General features: G+C 46.1%; 1 protein-coding gene across 1 annotated transcript in view; it reads left to right on the top strand.

The window, feature by feature from the left end:
• LOC137429523 (nectin 1b) overlaps positions 1–20,925 on the top strand; it is a 187,546-nt gene that overhangs the window by 82,327 nt on the left and 84,294 nt on the right. Inside the window, exons 3-6 of the mRNA XM_078779520.1 lie at positions 3,977–4,071; positions 4,630–4,936; positions 8,991–9,362; positions 12,226–12,343. Of these exons, the coding sequence (XP_078635646.1) occupies positions 3,977–4,071; positions 4,630–4,936; positions 8,991–9,362; positions 12,226–12,343 (892 nt within the window). The remainder of the gene's footprint in view (positions 1–3,976; positions 4,072–4,629; positions 4,937–8,990; positions 9,363–12,225; positions 12,344–20,925) is intronic.

Below are 20,925 nucleotides of genomic sequence, written 5' to 3'. Positions count from 1 at the left end.
TTTGATGTACCATTTTGATGTACCATTTTGATGTACCATTTTGATGTACTTTTTTGATGTACCTTTTCGATGTACCTTTTCGATGTACCTTTTTGACGTACCTTTTTGATGTACCTTTTTGATGTACCATTTTGATGTACCATTTTGATGTACCATTTTGATGTACCATTTTTATGTACCTTTTCGATGTACCTTTTCGATGTACCTTTTCGATGTACCTTTTCGATGTACCTTTTCGATGTACCTTTTCGATGTACCTTTTCGATGTACCTTTTCGATGTACCTTTTCGATGTACCTTTTCGATGTACCTTTTCGATGTACCTTTTTGATGTACCTTTTTGATGTACCTTTTTGATGTACCTTTTTGATGTACCATTTTGATGTACCATTTTGATGTACCTTTTTGATGTACCATTTTGATGTACCTTTTTGATGTACCTTTTTGATGTACCTATTTTATGTACCTTTTTGATGTACCTTTTTGATGTACCTTTTTGATGTACCTTTTTGATGTACCTTTTTGATGTACCTTTTTGATGTACCATTTTGATGTACCATTTCGATGTACCTTTTTGATGTACCATTTCGATGTACCTTTTTGATGTACCTTTTCGATGTACCATTTTGATGTACCATTTCGATGTACCTTTTCGATGTACCTTTTCGATGTACCTTTTCGATGTACCTTTTCGATGTACCTTTTTGATGTACCTTTTTGATGTACCTTTTTGATGTACCTTTTTGATGTACCTTTTTGATGTACCTTTTTGATGTACCTTTTTGATGTACCATTTTGATGTACCATTTCGATGTACCTTTTTGATGTACCTTTTCGATGTACCTTTTTGATGTACCTTTTTGATGTACCTTTTCGATGTACCTTTTCGATGTACCTTTTCGATGTACCTTTTTGATGTACCTTTTTGATGTACCTTTTTGATGTACCTTTTTGATGTACCTTTTTGATGTACCTTTTTGATGTACCATTTTGATGTACCTTTTTGATGTACCTTTTTGATGTAACTTTGCGATGTACCTTTTTGATGTACCTTTTTGATGTACCTTTTTGATGTACCTTTTTGATGTACCATTTTGATGTACCATTTTGATGTACCATTTTGATGTACCTTTTCGATGTACCTTTTCGATGTACCTTTTCGATGTACCTTTTCGATGTACCTTTTCGATGTACCTTTTTGATGTACCTTTTTGATGTACCTTTTTGATGTACCTTTTTGATGTACCTTTTTGATGTACCTTTTTGATGTACCTTTTTGATGTACCTTTTTGATTTACCTTTTTGATGTACCTTTTTGATTTACCTTTTCGATGTACCTTCTCGATGTACCTTTTTGATGTACCTTTTTGATGCACCTTTTTGATGTACCTTTTCGATGTACCGTTTTCGATGTACCTTTTCGATGTACCTTTTCGATGTACCTTTTCGATGTACCTTTTCGATGTACCTTTTCGATGTACCTTTTCGATGTACCTTTTCGATGTACCTTTTTGATGTACCTTTTGATGTACCTTTTCGATGTACCTTTTCGATGTACCTTTTTGATGTACCTTTTTGATGTACCATTTTGATGTACCTTTTTGATGTACCTTTTCGATGTACCTTTTTGATGTACTTTTTCGATGTACCTTTTCGATGTACCTTTTCGATGTACCTTTTCGATGTACCTTTTCGATGTACCTTTTCGATGTACCTTTTTGATGTACCTTTTTGATGTACCTTTTTGATGTACCATTTTGATGTACCATTTTGATGTACCTTTTCGATGTACCTTGTCGATGTACCTTTTCGATGTACTTTTTCGATGTACTTTTTCGATGTACCTTTTCGATGTACTTTTTCGATGTACCTTTTCGATGTACCTTTTCGATGTACCTTTTCGATGTACCTTTTCGATGTACCTTTTTGATGTACCTTTTTGATGTACCTTTTCGATGTACCTTTTTGATGTACCTTTTTGATGGCGGAAGATGTGAAAAGAAGAAAGTCACAAGATTGAAACAAGTTTGTTTGTTTGTATTTTGTTTTGAGACAAAGAGAAGTAACTCTGTCGTGAGAGGGAGAAAGCAACTGTTCCGTTCCATTGCGAAGAATACCGTTCCCTTTGCTTACCTTCTCAAGGTGTTGGCAGAATGGCCTAGAGCCCCACAGGTATGCACACCTGTCTGTGACCTGTTTAGCTGCGTTTGAATTGTGACCCACAGTTATAAACTGTCATCTCAGTGTATCACACGCAGGTGATTCATCGGTGTGTGTGGTCCGTCCCTCGGATGGACATTAAGCCGGGTGTCCCATCTGCTATCATTGGTTTGTGGACGTTAAACATCCCACGGTATCCTTCGTGAAGAGTAGGCGAGTTATTGCCGGCATTCTGGTCAAATTGCAAATTCCTGCCCTGACTAACTGCTTGGAAAGCAATGGCAAACAATCCAGTATCATCTTTGTCAAGCAGCTAAGGACCTTCCTTCAGGTACAACACAATCAATCTTCTGAAGATCTTTCTCTTTTTTTTTCTCTACCAATTCTTATCCTTTTCAATGATCTACTCTTGACGGTTTCCACATTCACCTTGAATGGTCTTCCTCCATTTCTCTCTTTCATGTTCCTTCTTCTTCACCTTTCAAATTTCTCCTGTCACTACCTGGGTGTATCTTCTACACACTCTCTGTATACCTGGAATCAGGCACTCATCAGAGCGAACCTTTGATCACTCATTACACTTCCTTTCACTGCAGTTTCTATGATATGTTTTGAGGTTAAATGAATCCTTGTCGTTGCCGTCCTAGTCGGGTCCATCTTGTTTATCCCATGTAAATGATATTTGTTGTGTTGTGACAAAATTTGTTCACGGTTCACATTAAGAAAATCTATGCCTAAGGGGGGCTATGGGGAGTCAAAGTGGGTCCAGGTTTGACCCCCAAAATAGGAATTTGGTTTCTTCTCTGAAACTACACACACGACTACGATGAAACTTGCCCACAACCTTCATCACCCCTGATGTACCAAAGTTTGTTCCCGGCATTAAAAAAAATCCGGGTCTGAGGAAGTATACGGGGTGGGCGGGGGGTTCCCCCTTAAAATAGGTATTTTTTTTGTTTGTTTGTTTAAATTTGAAGTCTTATGATGACGTTAGTATGATTGTACATGACGCCCTGTCTCCTAGCAACCATTGAAATTGGTTTAAAATACCGTGATAGTGTTTAAAATACCTTTAGTCAGTGTAGTATACTGCTATACCTGGTGTTGGCCAAACGGTTAGGGCGGCGGGCTTGGGATCCTAAGATCCTGACTTTGAATCCCTTTGAATTAACGCCAGGTGGGGTTGACTCAGCCTGTCATCCTTCCGAGATCGGCAAAATTAGTACCGGATAACCGGTAATCGAGAGCGGCAGAAGCGCCCACAGAAATGATGCAACCAGCAGCCGGGAGGCTGCACACGAACCGCCCGGTACACCGCTTTATTTTACCGGGTGAGCACCCAGGTGTATTGCCCCTATTTTTTACATTTCTCAATTGCTTTGTAAAAATTTCTAAAATAAAATTGCGCTTTGACATTATGTTGTATTATGTGCAGATCGGTGACAAAAAAAACAATCTTAATTCAGTCAATTTTAAATTCAGGTAACACAAGAAAATGTGAAAAAAGGCAGGGGGTGTAAATATTTTCTGAAGGCCCTGGAAATGCTTATTGAGGCGCGTTGGAAGAACCAGAATAAATGATTAAGTCATATAATGTCCATTTTGGGCGCAGACAAAGACAGTTTGATTAGAAAGCGGACATATCACGCTTAACACACAATGGGCGCGGGTTCGGTGCGTCACGCTCCATGGATACAAAATGGCTTCCAATTCCAAGTTGTTGCTACTCATATATATAGGGACTCTACTCTTACCCGTTGTTACCCTTTTTTGCCACCGTCACCCGCTTTACCCCCGCCATTGTTGCCTTCACTCAGCCTCAGCGTTGATATTGGTGGATGAGCAGTTGGAAATCTCTGATGACATCGTCGTTACCGAGGGAGAGCAAGTAACCCTGATCTGCCGGTATAAGGTATGTGGTTTTCTTCGGCTAGTTTATGTTCAATTATCATTCCTTTTCAATCCAATCTTCTGTTCCTTCCAGAGAATTTTCATCAATTTGCATCATTTTCCCCATCTTTCTAATGCCTCCCAGTTACAAGACTGCCATTCGGCTCTTGGTCGCACGTGTGAATTTAACAATATTTGACCTAATTGGCCTTGCGGTGCTGCTGTACATAATGTAATGTTCATCATTCAATGAACCGCGGTCCAGCTCCAGCCAAGCCTGCCTTACCTGCACGGGACAATGACCGATGGCTCTTATTGTTGAGACGGCTCTATTTCAAGGAGGAAGTGTTCGAAACGTCTCTTGTGCTGCTTTTCGATATTTTTCTGTAAATGGCAGTGAAAATGAAACCTTTTTTCCTTTTCTTTGCAAGATATCAGTATCTTGATCCCGATCCTACACGACATTTGCGCATTGTCATTTTACTTGTGATTCTTCATGCTGTCCTTCAAAGATCTTTTTGTTTTCCTTTTTATTGTCTTTTTGTTCACTTGTTTTTTGTTTGCCTCCCATTTTATACAGGGTAATGACTCGGTCTCACAAGTCACGTGGCGCTTCCTTGCTGCTGCACCACTTCCACCACCGGAACCTCGTCCGCCTCCCTTGGCTCTCGCTACTCTTAGCCCGTTGTATGGCAGCAATTTTGCCGTACCTTTCGATGGCCGAGCAACCTTCGAAGGATCCCAGGGTCCTATAGGACCCAGCGGCGGTCGCGATGGGACCTTACACCTGAGTGAGGCAAGGCGGGCCGATGGTGGGACATATATCTGTGTGTTCACTTTGTTTCCACGTGGAGGCTTGCGAGCTGGATTGGAGCTTCAAGTGTTAGGTGAGCACCGATTGGTTGACGTGGATAGAGGAAGAGTAGAAGAATAGTATGGTGAGGTCGATGTGAGTTTGTATGGGAGTTGATTTCATCTGCTCTGTTTTTTTTGGTTTTGTTGTTTTTTACTCATGCCAGGGAGTAATGCATTCGATCGTGTCCGTCCGTGTGTGTGTTCGTGTGTTCGTGTGTTTGTGAACAAGATATCTGGAAAAGTTCTGAACGGATTTGGATGAAAGTTGGTGGGATGATTGCCCTTGGGATGAGGTAGAATTGATTAGTTTTTGGTGAAGCTCAGGATATTATTCCGGATCCAGGAATTTTTTGAAGGATTTTTTTACCATTGGAAGATAGGGCTCAACAGCGGCCACCCACGGCGGGAGTATGCGCTCTACTGAGTGGCGTCTAGTTTTGTTTTGTTTTTGTATACTAAGTATAATGCTCTGGAAAATTTCATATAAAGGGTGCCCTACATCTGGCAAATAAAATACATTTACTTCTTCATGTAGCTTCATCATGTATGAATCAAAATGGCGCTCCCTTTATATGAATTTTCTAGAGCATTCCTTGGTTCCTCCTCAGAACACAAGGGTAGTCCAGCATGCACACGAGATTTTTTGAATGCCCCTTATTTTCCATTGTTTGACATTTTCTACACATACCCTGATATAAAGGGGCTTTTTCAATGCCCCTGGCACTTTACCCAAGGATGTCCCTTCTTTTCTATTGTTTATCACATGGCACATACCATGAAAAGGGGCCTTTTCTATGCCCCTGGCATTTTTCACATTATACATTTTAAGTACGAACAAAATGCATTTGTTCATCGTACAAGACTTTATTGAAGACTATATAAAAGAGTTGAAAAAGTAAGGGGAAAAAAAATTCATCCCAGACAGGATTTGAACCCACAATCCCCAGCTCAGGAGTCTGATGCCTTATCCATCAGGCCATTAGGCCAGCATATTAGATTTGTGTAATAGTATTTGTAAAGAGGTATAAAGTGGATATATGTGTGTGTGTGTATATATATATATATATATATATATATATATATATATATATATATATATATATATATATATATATATATATATATATATATATATATATATATATATATTACGGTTTTCACGCGACCCTCCTGCCCTTACCAAGGGGAGATTAAGCCCCTTGTTCTTTTTGGGTCGTCGCAACCAAGAGACTTGAATCGCCCCTCCCGGGCAGACGCAGGGTAAGGTTCCGGGACAATTCTCGCACGTACCTAAGTACCGCTGCCGCCGCGGAAGCGGGGATCAAGCCTCGCACAAACCACGCGTAATTTGAGTACGTCCGAGCGGATCTCTGGTATTGGAACCCGATTCGAGCGGTTTTATTCGTACCACGCTTAGTCAATAGATGGAAGGGACGAGACGGGGTCGAATAAAAGGAAGAACACAGGTTTAATAATTATTTACACTATTATGTACAAGGATCGGTAGAAAGCAGAGACACAGGGCAGAACTTAAACAGTCTTAGCTTATTCCCAGACACGGGCCCGATCACACTCACAGGGGGAAATGAAGGAAGGATGGTGTTCACGCGCTGAGCACGCCGGCTTGGTCGTCCAGGAACAGCTTCGCCCGGCGTGGCCCTCCCCGGTCACAGCACGTCCCTCGATGAAGGCAAGCAGGCGGCAGAAGGGATCCTTGCAGCGCGTCTCTCGAACAAAGGGCAGAGCAGGCAGGCGGGAAAATGTACGCGTGTCTCGCACGGCTCGATGGTTCCTCACAGCGCTATTAATCAGCGGCGCGCCTTTACTCGCGTAACTCAATCGAGAGGATCCGCCTCAAGCTCAACCGAGCAATTAACGTGTTCAAATGCCTCTTCCCTCAAAACTCGCTTGGCTTCTTTCAGCGCACCTGTCCTCAGGACTTGTTCACTCTCAAGCGCCTCTCCCGTAACTACTTCAAGCGCCTCTCTCCCCAGAACTACTCGGGTGGGGGCTTTGCGCAAAGGGTTTTATTGCCACACCCTTAGCCCCATCGAATGTTCTAACCTCTTTTGACGCAGTGCTAAGCCACTCCCTTCGAGCCCTGATTGACGGCTCGCGCTTACCGTCGGCTTCTCCTCCGCCTTCCTTCGGTCTTGCCTCGACTTGTCAGGCCTGCCTCGTGTTAATTTGCGCCAAAAACCACAGTATCGAGGCGGCATGAGCAATGGAAGGACCTAACTCTCATTATTCTACTCAACGGAAAACTAACACAGGAAAAGGACTATGCTTACATTTACTAAGACATAACTGAACTATCGCGAGGCTACGTGTTGTAGTGTGACTAAACTATGAGGGGGAAATTAACCTTTATTGTACAAACTCAAAACCGCAACTATATATATATCTACACTCAATACCCCATAATGACAAAGAGAAAACAGAATTTTAGACAAGTTTTGCAAATTTATTAAAAAGAAAAAACTGAAATATCACATTGACATAAGTATTCAGACCCTTTGCTATGACACTTGAAAATTAGCTCGGGTTCCTCCGATTTCTCTTGATCATCTTGGAAATGTCACCACACCTTGATTGGAGTCCACCTGTGGTAAATTCAATTGATTGGACATGATTTGGAAAGGCACACACCTGTCTATATAAGGTCTCACAGCTGACAATGCATATCAGAGCAAAAACCAAGCCATGAGGTCGAAGGAACTGCCTGCAGAGCTCAGAGACAGGATTGTGTCGAGGCACAGATCTGGGGAAGCCTACAAAAAAATCTCTGCTGCATTGAAGGTTCCCAAGAGCACAGTGGCCTCCATAATTCTTAAATGGAAGAAGTTTGGAACAACCAGGACTCTTCCTAGAGCTGGCCGTCCGGCCAAACTGAGCAATCGGGGGAGAAGGGCCTTGGTTAGAGAGGTGACCAAAAACCCGATGGTCACTCTGGCTGAGCTCCAGAGATCCTGTGTGGAGATGGGAGAAACTTCCAGAGGGACAACCATCACTGCAACACTCCACCGATCTGGGCTTTATGGCAGAGTGGCCAGACGGAAGTGTCTCCTCAGTGAAAGACACATGAAAGCCCGCTTGGAGTTTGCAAAAAAGCACCTAAAGGACTCTCAGACTGTGAGAAACAAGATTCTGTGGGCTTTCATGTGTTTTTCATGTGTGCTAAATTTCAAGTGTCATAGCAAAGGGTCTGAATACTTATGTCAATGTGATATTTCAGTTTTTTTATTTTTAATAAATTTGCAAAACTTTCTAAAATCCTGTTTTCTCCTTGTCATTATGGGGTATTGAGTGTAGATTGATGAGGGGAAAAATGAATTTAAACGATTTCAGCATAAGGCTGCAACGTAACAAAATGTGAAAAAAGTGAAGGGGTCTGAATACTTTGAGTGCACTGTATGTTTGTTTATATATGTATGTTTATATATATTTTATTTTAAAGCCAAAATTATAGCACTTATGTGGAATTTGTTTCGAAAGCCATTAACTAGACGTATGGGCCGATGTATATTCCAAGTTTGAGCTAATTTCAATGTATAGCCCTTGAGATATGAGCACCAACACATTTTGAGCGGGCGGACGGACGGACAGACACCAACGTGAATTTGAGGGTTTTCTAAATATAACTAAAAAATGCATAAAGAGACGTTGCTTAAATTTGGAACATGTTACCTCCACGTACAAAGCATTTACTTCTGAAATTTGCAGCAGATTTCGTCCAGTAGAAGCTGAGAAACGAATTTTCAGGCCCCATGTTAAAGCTGCATTCAGAGAAACGATCCCTTATATAGAGGGAGGGGTGCTTATAATACACAATCATAATGCAATTATACAATGTACAATGCAAATATACAATGTACAATGCAAATATACAATGCACAATGCAAGTATACTTGATGCATGGATACACGTCACGGGATGTGACGTGACGGGGGGGCGGGGTGGGGGGGGGGGGGGACCATCGAAATATTTAACATAGAGAAACATCGAAAAGAAAAGATGAACATCATTGACGGACTGATTTAAAAGGATTGCTATATCTTACTTGTTCGTTCTGTAACCCTACCCCAGTGCCACCACAAATCTCAGCTTTTCAGGCAAACCCTGCACCGGTATCACCCTCCTTATCTTCAGACTCTCAATTTTCTCACAAAACCTTTACTCCTGCGTTGGCGGCCATTTGTGAAGCATGGGGAGCCCGACCACCCTCGACTATTCATTGGCGCCTATCGACGATTCTAGAACGCTTGGTGGCCCAACCTAATCTTGGTCACAGTCCAGTGGTGAGCCCTCAGTCGAGTCCTGGTGGACCTCTGTGGGTCAGCCGTTCTGAGCTGTGGCTTCAGCCAAACCGTACAGCACACGGGCAGAATGCTACCTGTGTAGTCTCGCACCCGGCACTCATCACCGACGTAGAGAAGGAAGTGAATCTCAGAGTTCTCTGTAAGTAGGAGTATTAAAGAGTGGGGGTGAAGAGGGAATACATGGGAGAAGGGAGACTCGGGGAGTGGGAGAAGGGAGACTCGGGGAGTGGGAGAAGTGAGACGAGTGGGGTGGGAGAAGTGAGACGAGTGGGGTGGGAGAAGTGAGACGAGTGGGGTGGGAGAAGTGAGACGAGGGGGGTGGGAGAAGTGAGACGAGTGGGGTGGGAGAAGTGAGACGAGGGGAGTGGGAGAAGTGAGACGAGGGGAGTGGGAGAAGTGAGACGAGGGGAGTGGGAGAAGTGAGACGAGTGGGGTGGGAGAAGTGAGACGAGGGGAGTGGGAGAAGTGAGACGAGTGGGGTGGGAGAAGTGAGACGAGTGGGGTGGGAGAAGTGAGACGAGGGGAGTGGGAGAAGGGAGACTCGGGGAGTGGGAGAAGTGAGACGAGTGGGGTGGGAGAAGTGAGACGAGTGGGGTGGGAGAAGTGAGACGAGTGGGGTGGGAGAAGTGAGACGAGTGGGGTGGGAGAAGTCAGACGAGGGGAGTGGGAGAAGTGAGACGAGTGGGGTGGGAGAAGTGAGACGAGTGGGGTGGGAGAAGTGAGACGAGGGGAGTGGGAGAAGTGAGACGAGTGGGGTGGGAGAAGTGAGACGAGTGGGGTGGGAGAAGTGAGACGAGGGGAGTGGGAGAAGTGAGACGAGGGGGGTGGGAGAAGTGAGACGAGGGGGGTGGGAGAAGTGAGACGAGTGGGGTGGGAGAAGTGAGACGAGGGGAGTGGGAGAAGTGAGACGAGTGGGGTGGGAGAAGTGAGACGAGTGGGGTGGGAGAAGTGAGACGAGTGGGGTGGGAGAAGTGAGACGAGGGGGGTGGGAGAAGTGAGACGAGGGGGGTGGGAGAAGTGAGACGAGTGGGGTGGGAGAAGTGAGACGAGGAGAGTGGGAGAAGTGAGACGAGGGGGGTGGGAGAAGTGAGACGAGGGGAGTGGGAGAAGTGAGACGAGGGGAGTGGGAGAAGTGAGACGAGGGGAGTGGGAGAAGTGAGACGAGGGGGGTGGGAGAAGTGAGACGAGGGGGGTGGGAGAAGTGAGACGAGGGGGGTGGGAGAAGGGAGACGAGTGGGGTGGGAGAAGTGAGACGAGGGGGGTGGGAGAAGTGAGACGAGGGGGGTGGGAGAAGTGAGACGAGGGGGTGGGAGAAGTGAGACGAGTGGGGTGGGAGAAGTGAGACGAGTGGGGTGGGAGAAGTGAGACGAGGGGGGTGGGAGAAGTGAGACGAGGTGGGTGGGAGAAGTGAGACGAGTGGGGTGGGAGAAGTGAGACGAGTGGGGTGGGAGAAGTGAGACGAGGGGAGTGGGAGAAGTGAGACGAGTGGGGTGGGAGAAGTGAGACGAGGGGGGTGGGAGAAGTGAGACGAGTGGGGTGGGAGAAGTGAGACGAGTGGGGTGGGAGAAGTGAGACGAGGGGAGTGGGAGAAGTGAGACGAGTGGGATGGGAGAAGTGAGACGAGGGGAGTGGGAGAAGTGAGACGAGGGGAGTGGGAGAAGTGAGACGAGTGGGGTGGGAGAAGTGAGACGAGTGGGGTGGGAGAAGTGAGACGAGTGGGGTGGGAGAAGTGAGACGAGTGGGGTGGGAGAAGTGAGACGAGGGGAGTGGGAGAAGTGAGACGAGGGGGGTGGGAGAAGTGAGACGAGTGGGGTGGGAGAAGTGAGACGAGGGGGGTGGGAGAAGTGAGACGAGGGGGTGGGAGAAGTGAGACGAGGGGGGTGGGAGAAGTGAGACGAGGGGGTGGGAGAAGTGAGACGAGGGGGGTGGGAGAAGTGAGACGAGGGGGTGCGAGACGGGAGACGAGGGGTGGGAGACGAGGGGGTGGGAGACGGGAGACGAGGGGGTGGGGGAAGGGAGTCGAGGGGGTGGGAGAAGGGAGTCGAGGGGGGTGGCAGAAGGGAGTCGAGGGGGGTGGCAGAAGGGAGACGAGGGGGGTGGCAGAAGGGCGACGAGGGGGGGTGGCAGAAGGGAGACGAGGGGAGTGGGAGAAGTGAGACGAGGGGAGTGGGAGAAGTGAGACGAGTGGGGTGGGAGAAGTGAGACGAGTGGGGTGGGAGAAGTGAGACGAGTGGGGTGGGAGAAGTGAGACGAGTGGGGTGGGAGAAGTGAGACGAGGGGGGTGGGAGAAGTGAGACGAGGGGGGTGGGAGAAGTGAGACGAGGGGGGTGGGAGAAGTGAGACGAGGGGGGTGGGAGAAGTGAGACGAGGGGGGTGGGAGAAGTGAGACGAGGGGGGTGGGAGAAGTGAGACGAGGGGGGTGGGAGAAGTGAGACGAGGGGGTGGGAGAAGTGAGACGAGGGGGGTGGGAGAAGTGAGACGAGGGGGGTGGGAGAAGTGAGACGAGGGGGGTGGGAGAAGTGAGACGAGGGGGGTGGGAGAAGTGAACGAGGGGGGTGGGAGAAGTGAGACGAGGGGGTGGGAGAAGTGAGACGAGGGGGGTGGGAGAAGTGAGACGAGGGGGTGGGAGACGAGGGGGTGGGAGACGGGAGACGAGGGGTGGGAGACGAGGGGGTGGGAGACGGGAGACGAGGGGGTGGGGGAAGGGAGTCGAGGGGGTGGGAGAAGGGAGTCGAGGGGGGTGGCAGAAGGGAGTCGAGGGGGGTGGCAGAAGGGAGACGAAGAGGGTGTCAGAAGGGAGATGAGGGGGGTGGCAGAAGGGCGACGAGGGGGGTGGCAGAAGGGAGACGAGGGGGGTGGGAGAATGGAGACGAGGGGTGGGAGAAGGGAGGCGAGGGGGTGGGAGAAGGGATACAAGGGGAGTCAGATTTCCAGATATAATAATAATAATATATATATACCTTTGTGTGGGAATGAACTTAAAGCATCAATATTTTTGATAGATGCTCCTGAGGTGAGGGTGGAAGGATACGACGGCTCGTGGTATGTGAACGGACCCGGAGGAAAGCTGCACTGCATGGTTGACAGTAATCCTCCCCCCAGCGTGTTCACATGGACCAGGTTGGTTATTTTTTATGCTTCCGGCTGAATTTCCCTGTTTGGCATTCCCATCTGTCTGAAATCATAGCTCAAGTTGCTGCTATCCCAAGTTCAAGTCATAGTGGTGACTGAGTCGTTCTATCTTTCAATTCCATTACTTACCTCGTGCGAATAAGTGTATTTCTTTTTGAATATCAGATCAGCATGTATTAAGTCTAAATCTGCAGTTCCGCCCTCAATAATGCACCACGAATGGTGTTTTTTTTTTTTAGCCCGAGGACATTATCACCAATTGACATTTGCACTGGCCTGACCAGCCAGTGTTATGGTAACATTGAGCAATCGGAGGCAGGCGGATGAATTTACGGCACTGTTTTATTTTCATCACGTAGTTCCAGCCTGTTTGGATTGTTGGAGAAAGTATTGTAAACAATGCGGTGTCTGATACATTTTTGTCGAAGAAATAGTGAAAATTCGATTGGATTCATTGAGAAGAGCTGGGAAAGAGTGTGAGAGTTTATCTGAAAATGCAAAATGCGAGAGTTTGCCTGAGCTTGGTGGCAAGGAAAACACCATTGTAGCTTCTAGCGAGATTTCGCAATGTGCAGGTACGTACGTACACACAAGGAAAAAACTTTTTGTTCAGCCAGTGGTTGAGTTTGAGTCGACTTAGTTTTAGTATGATAACCTTTTAGGTGATGGTTAATCTCTCTTCCCGCTCACTGTCTTGAGGGCATTGGGATCTCAATGGACTACTTATTGTCATGTGACTACCCTGTGTGGTGAACACCGCAGGGTGACACGGAAGACCGAACGAGCTTTAACTCAGAGGCACACAGACGCAAATACAGACAAAGGATAAAATAACTGGAAAATAAATAGGTGTGATTTCGTGGGCACCCGGCTCAAATCGGCTGGTGTATCTCGTCACGAATCGTCAAAGATCGTCTGAGGCCTCTACGTCTTTGCGCGCAAAACACGCTCTTTTGTGCGAAGTAGGCCTCCCGTACGGCCCGCTCGCTCTTGGCTCCATGCGCGAAGCGAACGGCCTTGGCGCGCGGCTCGTGCTTCCAGCCGCGCTTGTCCTCACGCTCTCTGCACGGAAACCGCAGCTCTCCGTCCGCAGTTCCGCCTCTTCATGACCACTAGCAAGTGTCGCAAATGTCGGAACACGACCGTTCGCGATGAAGCTTCCTTGTGCAAGAGCAATGGCGACCGTTCACCACCAGATCCCAAAACGAGAAGAACCAAAAGAACGTCGATGCTGAAAAGGATAAAATGTCGATGCTGAGAGAGCTTTTCGGCGACCGTTCACCAACAAAGTCCGGACCCAAGAGAGAAGGGAAAAATGTCAGCACACGACCGTTCACCTCCAGTTCCAAAAACGAGAATGGAAAATGTCCGCCGTTTTAATTGTTTTGTCCTTGAGGCTCTGACATCATCCCACGACGTCTCCGTGTCCGATCCTATCAGCGAGTCTCATCTTACCCGTCCTTACTGGAACCAAATTCCGGACCAATCACTGCTCTTTGAGGCGTGGCTTCCCGGACCTTTTGTGCCTCTGCGCTCACCAAGTCGGTGTTATCAGCGACAGTGCTTGATGCCTGGTTTCCAGTTGGTTTTTAATTAGTGTGGTTAATTTCTTACTAGGTGTCTGTAGTGTGGTGTCATAAGGAACACAGGAAAATATTAGAGGCAATTACATACAGGGGATTAATTACCCACAATCCCTCGCTAATTAACAAACCCCATCCGTCTCATGGGGACGAAGATACAAGCTTACCCGACATCCAGTCTGCACAAATTTCCTACTTATGATACATTGAGGTTTCTTCTTCCTCACGACAGTTGGAGCACACTAATCTCTGCAATTCTACTTGGACTAAGGTATTGCCTACCCCCTACAAACGTAACAGTATTTTATGAACAGCAAATAAGAAGCAAATGTCGTCCTGATAATCATATGTCATTAACTCCTGCTTGTTATTATCCAAATGTGTTGTCATGATAGTTATGTCATTAACTCCTGCTTGTTATTATCCAAATGTGTCGTCATGATAGGGACTGTGTCGTCATGATGGTCATCCATATGTGTAATCCTGATAGTCATGTCATTAACTCCTGCTTGCTATCCAAATGTGTCGTCATGATAGTCATGGCATTAACTTCTGCCTGTTATTATCCAAACTAGCGTGACTCGGCGTGCTCCGGGTGCCTCACCACATGCCGTTTCAGAGGGATAGGCATCTTTGACCATTTCGGTGTTTTTGGGGTCTTCAGGATCTTTTGGATCCTCTGGGCCTTTAAGGGTATTTTGTCTCTTTAGGGTGTTTTGAGTCTTTGGGGTCTTTTGGGTCTTCGGTGTCTTCAGGGGCTTTTGTTTCCTCAGAGTCTTTAAGAGTCTTTGGGGTATTTTGGTTCTTTGGGATATCTAAGGGTCTTTGGGGTCTTCGGGGTGTTTTGGGTCTTCGGGGTGTTTTGGGTCTTCGGGGTGTTTTGGGTCTTTGGGTGTTTTGGGTCTTTGGTGTGTTTTGGGTCTTTGGTGTGTTTTGGGTCTTTGGTGTGTTTTGGGTCTTTGGTGTGTTTTGGGTCTTTGGTGTGTTTTGGGTCTTTGGTGTGTTTTGGGTCTTTGGTGTGTTTTGTGTCTTTGGTGTGTTTTGGGTCTTTGGTGTGTTTTGGGTCTTTGGAGTGTTTTGGGTCTTTGGGGTGTTTTGTGTTTTTGGGGTCTTTGGGGTGTTTTGGGTCTTTGGGGTGTTTTGGGTCTTTGGGGTGTTTTGGGTGTTTTGGGTCTTTGGGGTGTTTTGGGTCTTTGGGGTGTTTTGGGTCTTTGGGGTGTTTTTGGTCTTTGGGGTGTTTTTGGTCTTTGGGGTGTTTTTGGTCTTTGGGGTGTTTCGGGTCTTTTGGGTCTGCAAATAGGGCATAACTCCGTGAAAAAATGGCAAAACACCCCAAAACTCAAATTTGTTCTGTAAGATATTGTAAAGTCATGTACCAAGTTTCAGTTGAATATGTTAAAAGGTATGGGAAAAGGTACAGAAAATCACAGGTGGGCGGATGGACAGACAGATGGATGGAAAGCAAAACTATAGTCTGCCCCAGGGAGGGGATTAATAACACACCCCTCTCCCCACACGCATAAAATAACACACACACACACACACACACACACACACACACACACACACAAACACATACATACACACAAAAACACACACACACACACACACACACACACACACACACACACACACACACACACACACACACACACACACACACTAACACATACACACATACACTAACACATACATACACTAACACACACACACATAAACACATATATACACAAACACACACACTCAGACACACATACACACACATACATACATACACACATATACACACATGTTGTGGGTTTAATAAGCACATGGTCGAACTCGGACAGTGTACAAGAGATTTATTAATAGATAAGGATACATGCATGGGAGACATGGTGTTTAGGCCAGCAACACCACTTGGTATAACATCATTGTTCTTACACAGCCAGCACCAACATCTCAGCGAGCCACAACCCGTAGTTGGCTTAATATACTTCAAAGATCAAAGAACTCAAAACAACATCCCAAGTTGACAGGGCAGAATAAGCCTCATACTGAAAGAATGTTTTGCCAAGGCCAAAGCATTGGATGTTGTCAACAGTTTTTCTGAAAGCCAGATAACCAGATGCCGGACTGGAAATGGGTCACAGTGTGACGCTTCTGCCTCCATCAGGATAGGGATTATAATTAAATTCCTTACACACATACACACATACACACACACTAACACACACCCACTAACACACACACACACACACACACACATGAACACACACACACACACACGAACACACACACACACACACACGAACACACACACACACATGAACACACACACACACACACACACACATGAACACACACACACACACACACACACAAACACACACACACACACGAACACACACACACACACACACACACACACACACACACACACAGTGTTACGGATTCATCACTTCCGTTGTGGTGGTTTTCATCCACTGTAAATATTTTTGATTCCATGTACTATTATTGTTTTCAAAAGGTTTATGGTTTATGAACTGTTTTCAAAAGGTGAAAAAGTTAGAGTTAAAAGAAACCGGAAACCAGATCGGGAACCGGACGATGAAGAGGAAGAAGAGGGAAAAGAAGGCGGAGCGAGTGGAGTCGGACAAGAAGCATAGTTGCTTTGAGGTCTGAGCAAACGTTGACGAGCAAGAGTCACGAGTGAACTTTGGGTTTCCCAGGAAAGGGATTCCTGCGACAGAGTGGTTATCGCTGTGACAGATTAACCTGCGTGTCAGGTTTTGCGATCGATTCAGGAGAGAATCATTGTCGGGCCGTTACGTCTCGAGAACGGGCCGTCGGCCATTTTGACTCTCGCGCTTTGTGCGTCGAGCAAGGGTTCTTTGCTTCGCTTCAGCCTTTGCACGTCGCGCAAGGTTTTTCTTTGCTCCACGTCAGCCGATTTCACCGCATTCAGACGTGTCTGGTGTGTGTGTGCAACACAGATTTTGAAGGTAAATCGGAGGTTCGCCGACTGTGAGCCGTGGAACATCCATACCCGAGGGTGTGATTTCCCAGTCGCCTGGAGGGCGCCTTTGCACAGCTTTGGCCGCAGGACTGTAACTGCCAACCCAACGGCATTCTGGTCTCGATTGGACATTGATCTGTCGATTGCTGGAGCGGATCGACTTTGGCTTGAAGCCGGGGATTAGAGACATTGGGGATGTTACTGTTTCACTCACTTGGAGCACAGTGAGTTATATATTACAAAACTGATGGTACCATCATAGGATATTGATTGTACTTTTGATTCATATTATTGTTGTACTGTTATTCTTGTGTGATCTTAATACAATATTTGTTTGTTGGTAACAATTGGTGTGGCTTCACCATTGATCTTTGACACACAGAATAACACATTTTTCTGCCATGACTCCTCTCGGGGCTCGGAGGTACACCGTGACCAGGGGGTCGGGGAGGAGCACGTAACACACACACTAACACACACACACAAACACACACACTCGAACACACACACTCAAACACACACACTCGAACACACACACTCAAACACAAACACACACACACGAACACAAACACTAACACACATACACTAACACACACACACTAACACACACACACACTAACACACACACACTAACACACACACACTAACACACACACACACACACACACACACACACACACATACATGAACACATGCACATACACACACACACACACACATAGATACACGAACACACGCACGCACACACACACACATACACACACACACATATACACACACATATACACTAACACACACACACACACACTAACACACACACACACACTAACACACACACTAACACACACACTAACACACACACACACACACACACACACACACACACACACACACACACGTACACACACACACACACACACTAACACACACACATATCTCGTTTTCACCCCTCAGCCCAATGGGCTAAGCTAAAGGGTATTGCCGTCAGGGATGTCGTCCGGGCAGGCGGGTGGGTGTCCGGGCGTCCGTCAACTTTTGGTTTCTGTCAATTTCAAGGAGAACGGCTTGTCTGATTAAATCCATGTTTGCAGTGTGTGTTGGGGTTGAGTCGAGGAAGGTTCCTTTCGAAAATGGGCGCCCTGCAATTTTCAATATGGCCGCCACGGCAGCCATCTTGAAATTGGTTTCCGTCAATTTCAAGAACGGCCTGTCCGATTAAATCCATGTTTGCAGTGTGTGTAGGGGTTGAGTAGAGGAAGGTTCCTTTCGAAAATGGGCGTGCCTTGCTTTTTTCAATATGGCCGCCACGGCAGCCATCTTGAAATTGGTTTCCATCAATTTCGAGCAGAACGGCTTGTCCGATTAAGTTCATTTTTGCAGTGTGTGTTGGGGTTGAGTAGAGGAAGGTGCCTTTCGAAAATTGGCGCGCTGCGATTTTCAATATGGCCGCCACGGCTTCCTTTCACCATGTATGGGCTGAGGGGTTACGCCCACTTTGCAGTGCTATTTATTTAATTTATAATGTGTCAAGAGCTATTCCAAAAATATACTATTATGCCAGCCCCTTACCTAGAGTGGCTGTTTGCCTTGTCTGGGGCGATATCCATAAAATAATAAATAAATAAGCGATGCTAATTTCACAACACCCTATATACAAGTTCATTTTAATTGTAAATGTGTAACAATCAGAATAGCACATGTGGAGACAGACAAAAGCATGCTGCCGCACCATCTCGAATCAAAGTGTGATTCTTATGTTGTTGAAGTACACAGCATTCATTATTGAGGGCACGGATATGATTCACACAATCTCTCAGTGGCTACCAGCAACAAATGCTGAGCTGCTCACTTTAGCCAGGTGACATGAGAGCGACGGAGTCGACGTCGTATTCGACTGGTATCCGAACACGAGTATCAAAGGTTGTGAATGACAGAAATATAGCGGATCCACCTCACAAAGAATGAAGATATTCAGCAAAGAACAGAGGATTCCACAGCAGTGGCTCAATTTCCTAAATGATGGTGCAAACAAAGTGTCATTGATTGAACTTCTGTTCAGCATTGGGAGTGATGATGTTGGCAGACTTTCTGATTACTCGGTCTATGTATCTCATGGAGAAAATTGTCAGGCTGAGCAAAGAAAAAGTTGATATCATTCCTGAACTTCGTTAGGATCACGAATAAGCGGACACGAGACTAGCCCTGCAAGTGAGACACGCAGTTGATGCTGATCCCTCTTCCATCATCCAGGTACGCAGTCCTGATTGAGATGTCACCATCATATTTGTATCTAATCTGCACAAGATCTCTGGAAGAGTTCATTTCCATACCGTTCGTAAACAAACGGTTAGGAGAGTAGATTTGAACGAACTTGGTCTTCCATTGCTTGAGCAACGATTTATGCACATCTCTTATTAGCGTGTATGTCTTCACGGGATGCGGCTTGACCAGCTGTTTGAGAGCAAAATGAAGAAAGAAGCCCCTAGATATGGTCCAGGCATCATCATGTCACCGCAATACATTTGGTAAACCTGGCCAGAACTTCGCTGCATTTCCCAAGAACCGATCCTCCTTTCCCCATTCAAAGAATGCCCCCACATTCATGGATTTGACATTCGCTGCATTTTCCAGGAACGTATATCCTCCTTTCCCCATGTAAAGAATGCCCCCACATTCACGGATTTCACATTCGCTGCATTTTCCAAGAACCTATCCTCCTTTCCCCATTCAAAGAATGCCCCCACATTCACGGATTTGACATTCACTGCATTTTCCAGGAACCTATCCTCCTTTCCCCATTCAAATAATGCCCTCACATTCACGGATTTGACATTCGCTGCATTTTCCAAGAACCTATCCTCCTTTCCCCATTCAAAGAATGCCCTCACATTCACGGATTTGACATTCGCTGCATTTTCCAGGAACCTATCCTCCTTTCCCCATTCAAAGAATGCCCTCACATTCACGGATTTGACATTCGCTGCATTTTCCAGGAACCTATCCTCCTTTCCCCATTCACAGAATGCCCTCACATTTACGGATTTGACATTCGCTGCATTTTCCAAGAACCTATCCTCCTATCCCCATTCAAATAATGCCCTCACATTTACGGATTTGACATTCGCTGCATTTTCCAAGAACCTATCCTCCTTTCCCCATTCAAAGAATGCCCTCACATTCACGGATTTGATATTCGCTGCATTTTCCAGGAACCTATCCTCCTTTCCCCCATTCAAATAATGCCCTCACATTCACGGATTTGACATTCGCTGCATTTTCCAAGAACCTATCCTCCTTTCCCCATTCAAAGAATGCCCTCACATTCACGGATTTGACATTCGCTGCATTTTCCAAGAACCGATCCTCCTTTCCCCATTCAAAGAATGCCCCCACATTCACGGATTTGACATTCGCTGCATTTTCTAGGAACCTATCCTCCTTTCCCCATTCAAAGAATGCCCTCACATTCACGGATTTGACATTCGCTGCATTTTCCAAGAACCGATCCTCCTTTCCCCATTCAAATAATGCCCTCACATTCACGGATTTGACATTCGCTGCATTTTCCAAGAACCTATCCTCGTTTCCCCATTCAAAGAATGCCCTCACATTCACGGATTTGACATTCGCTGCATTTTCCAGGAACCTATCCTCCTTTCCCCCATTCAAATAATGCCCTCACATTCACGGATTTGACATTCGCTGCATTTTCCAAGAACCTATCCTCCTTTCCCCATTCAAAGAATGCCCCCACATTCACGGATTTGACATTCACTGCATTTTCCAGGAACGTATATCCTCCTTTCCCCATTCAAAGAATGCCCTCACATTCATGGATTTGACATTCACTGCATTTTCCAGGAACGTATATCCCCCTTTTTCTCCATTCAAATAATGTCCTCACATTCACGGATTTGACATTCGCTGCATTTTCCAAGAACCTATCCTCCTTTCCCCATTCAAAGAATGCCCCCACATTCACGGATTTG

The sequence above is a fragment of the Myxine glutinosa genome, chromosome 6 (genome assembly GCF_964187855.1).
Source record: "Myxine glutinosa chromosome 6, kmMyxGlut1.1, whole genome shotgun sequence".
NCBI lineage: Eukaryota > Metazoa > Chordata > Myxini > Myxiniformes > Myxinidae > Myxine > Myxine glutinosa.
This window is presented reverse-complemented; position numbering and strand designations above follow the sequence as displayed.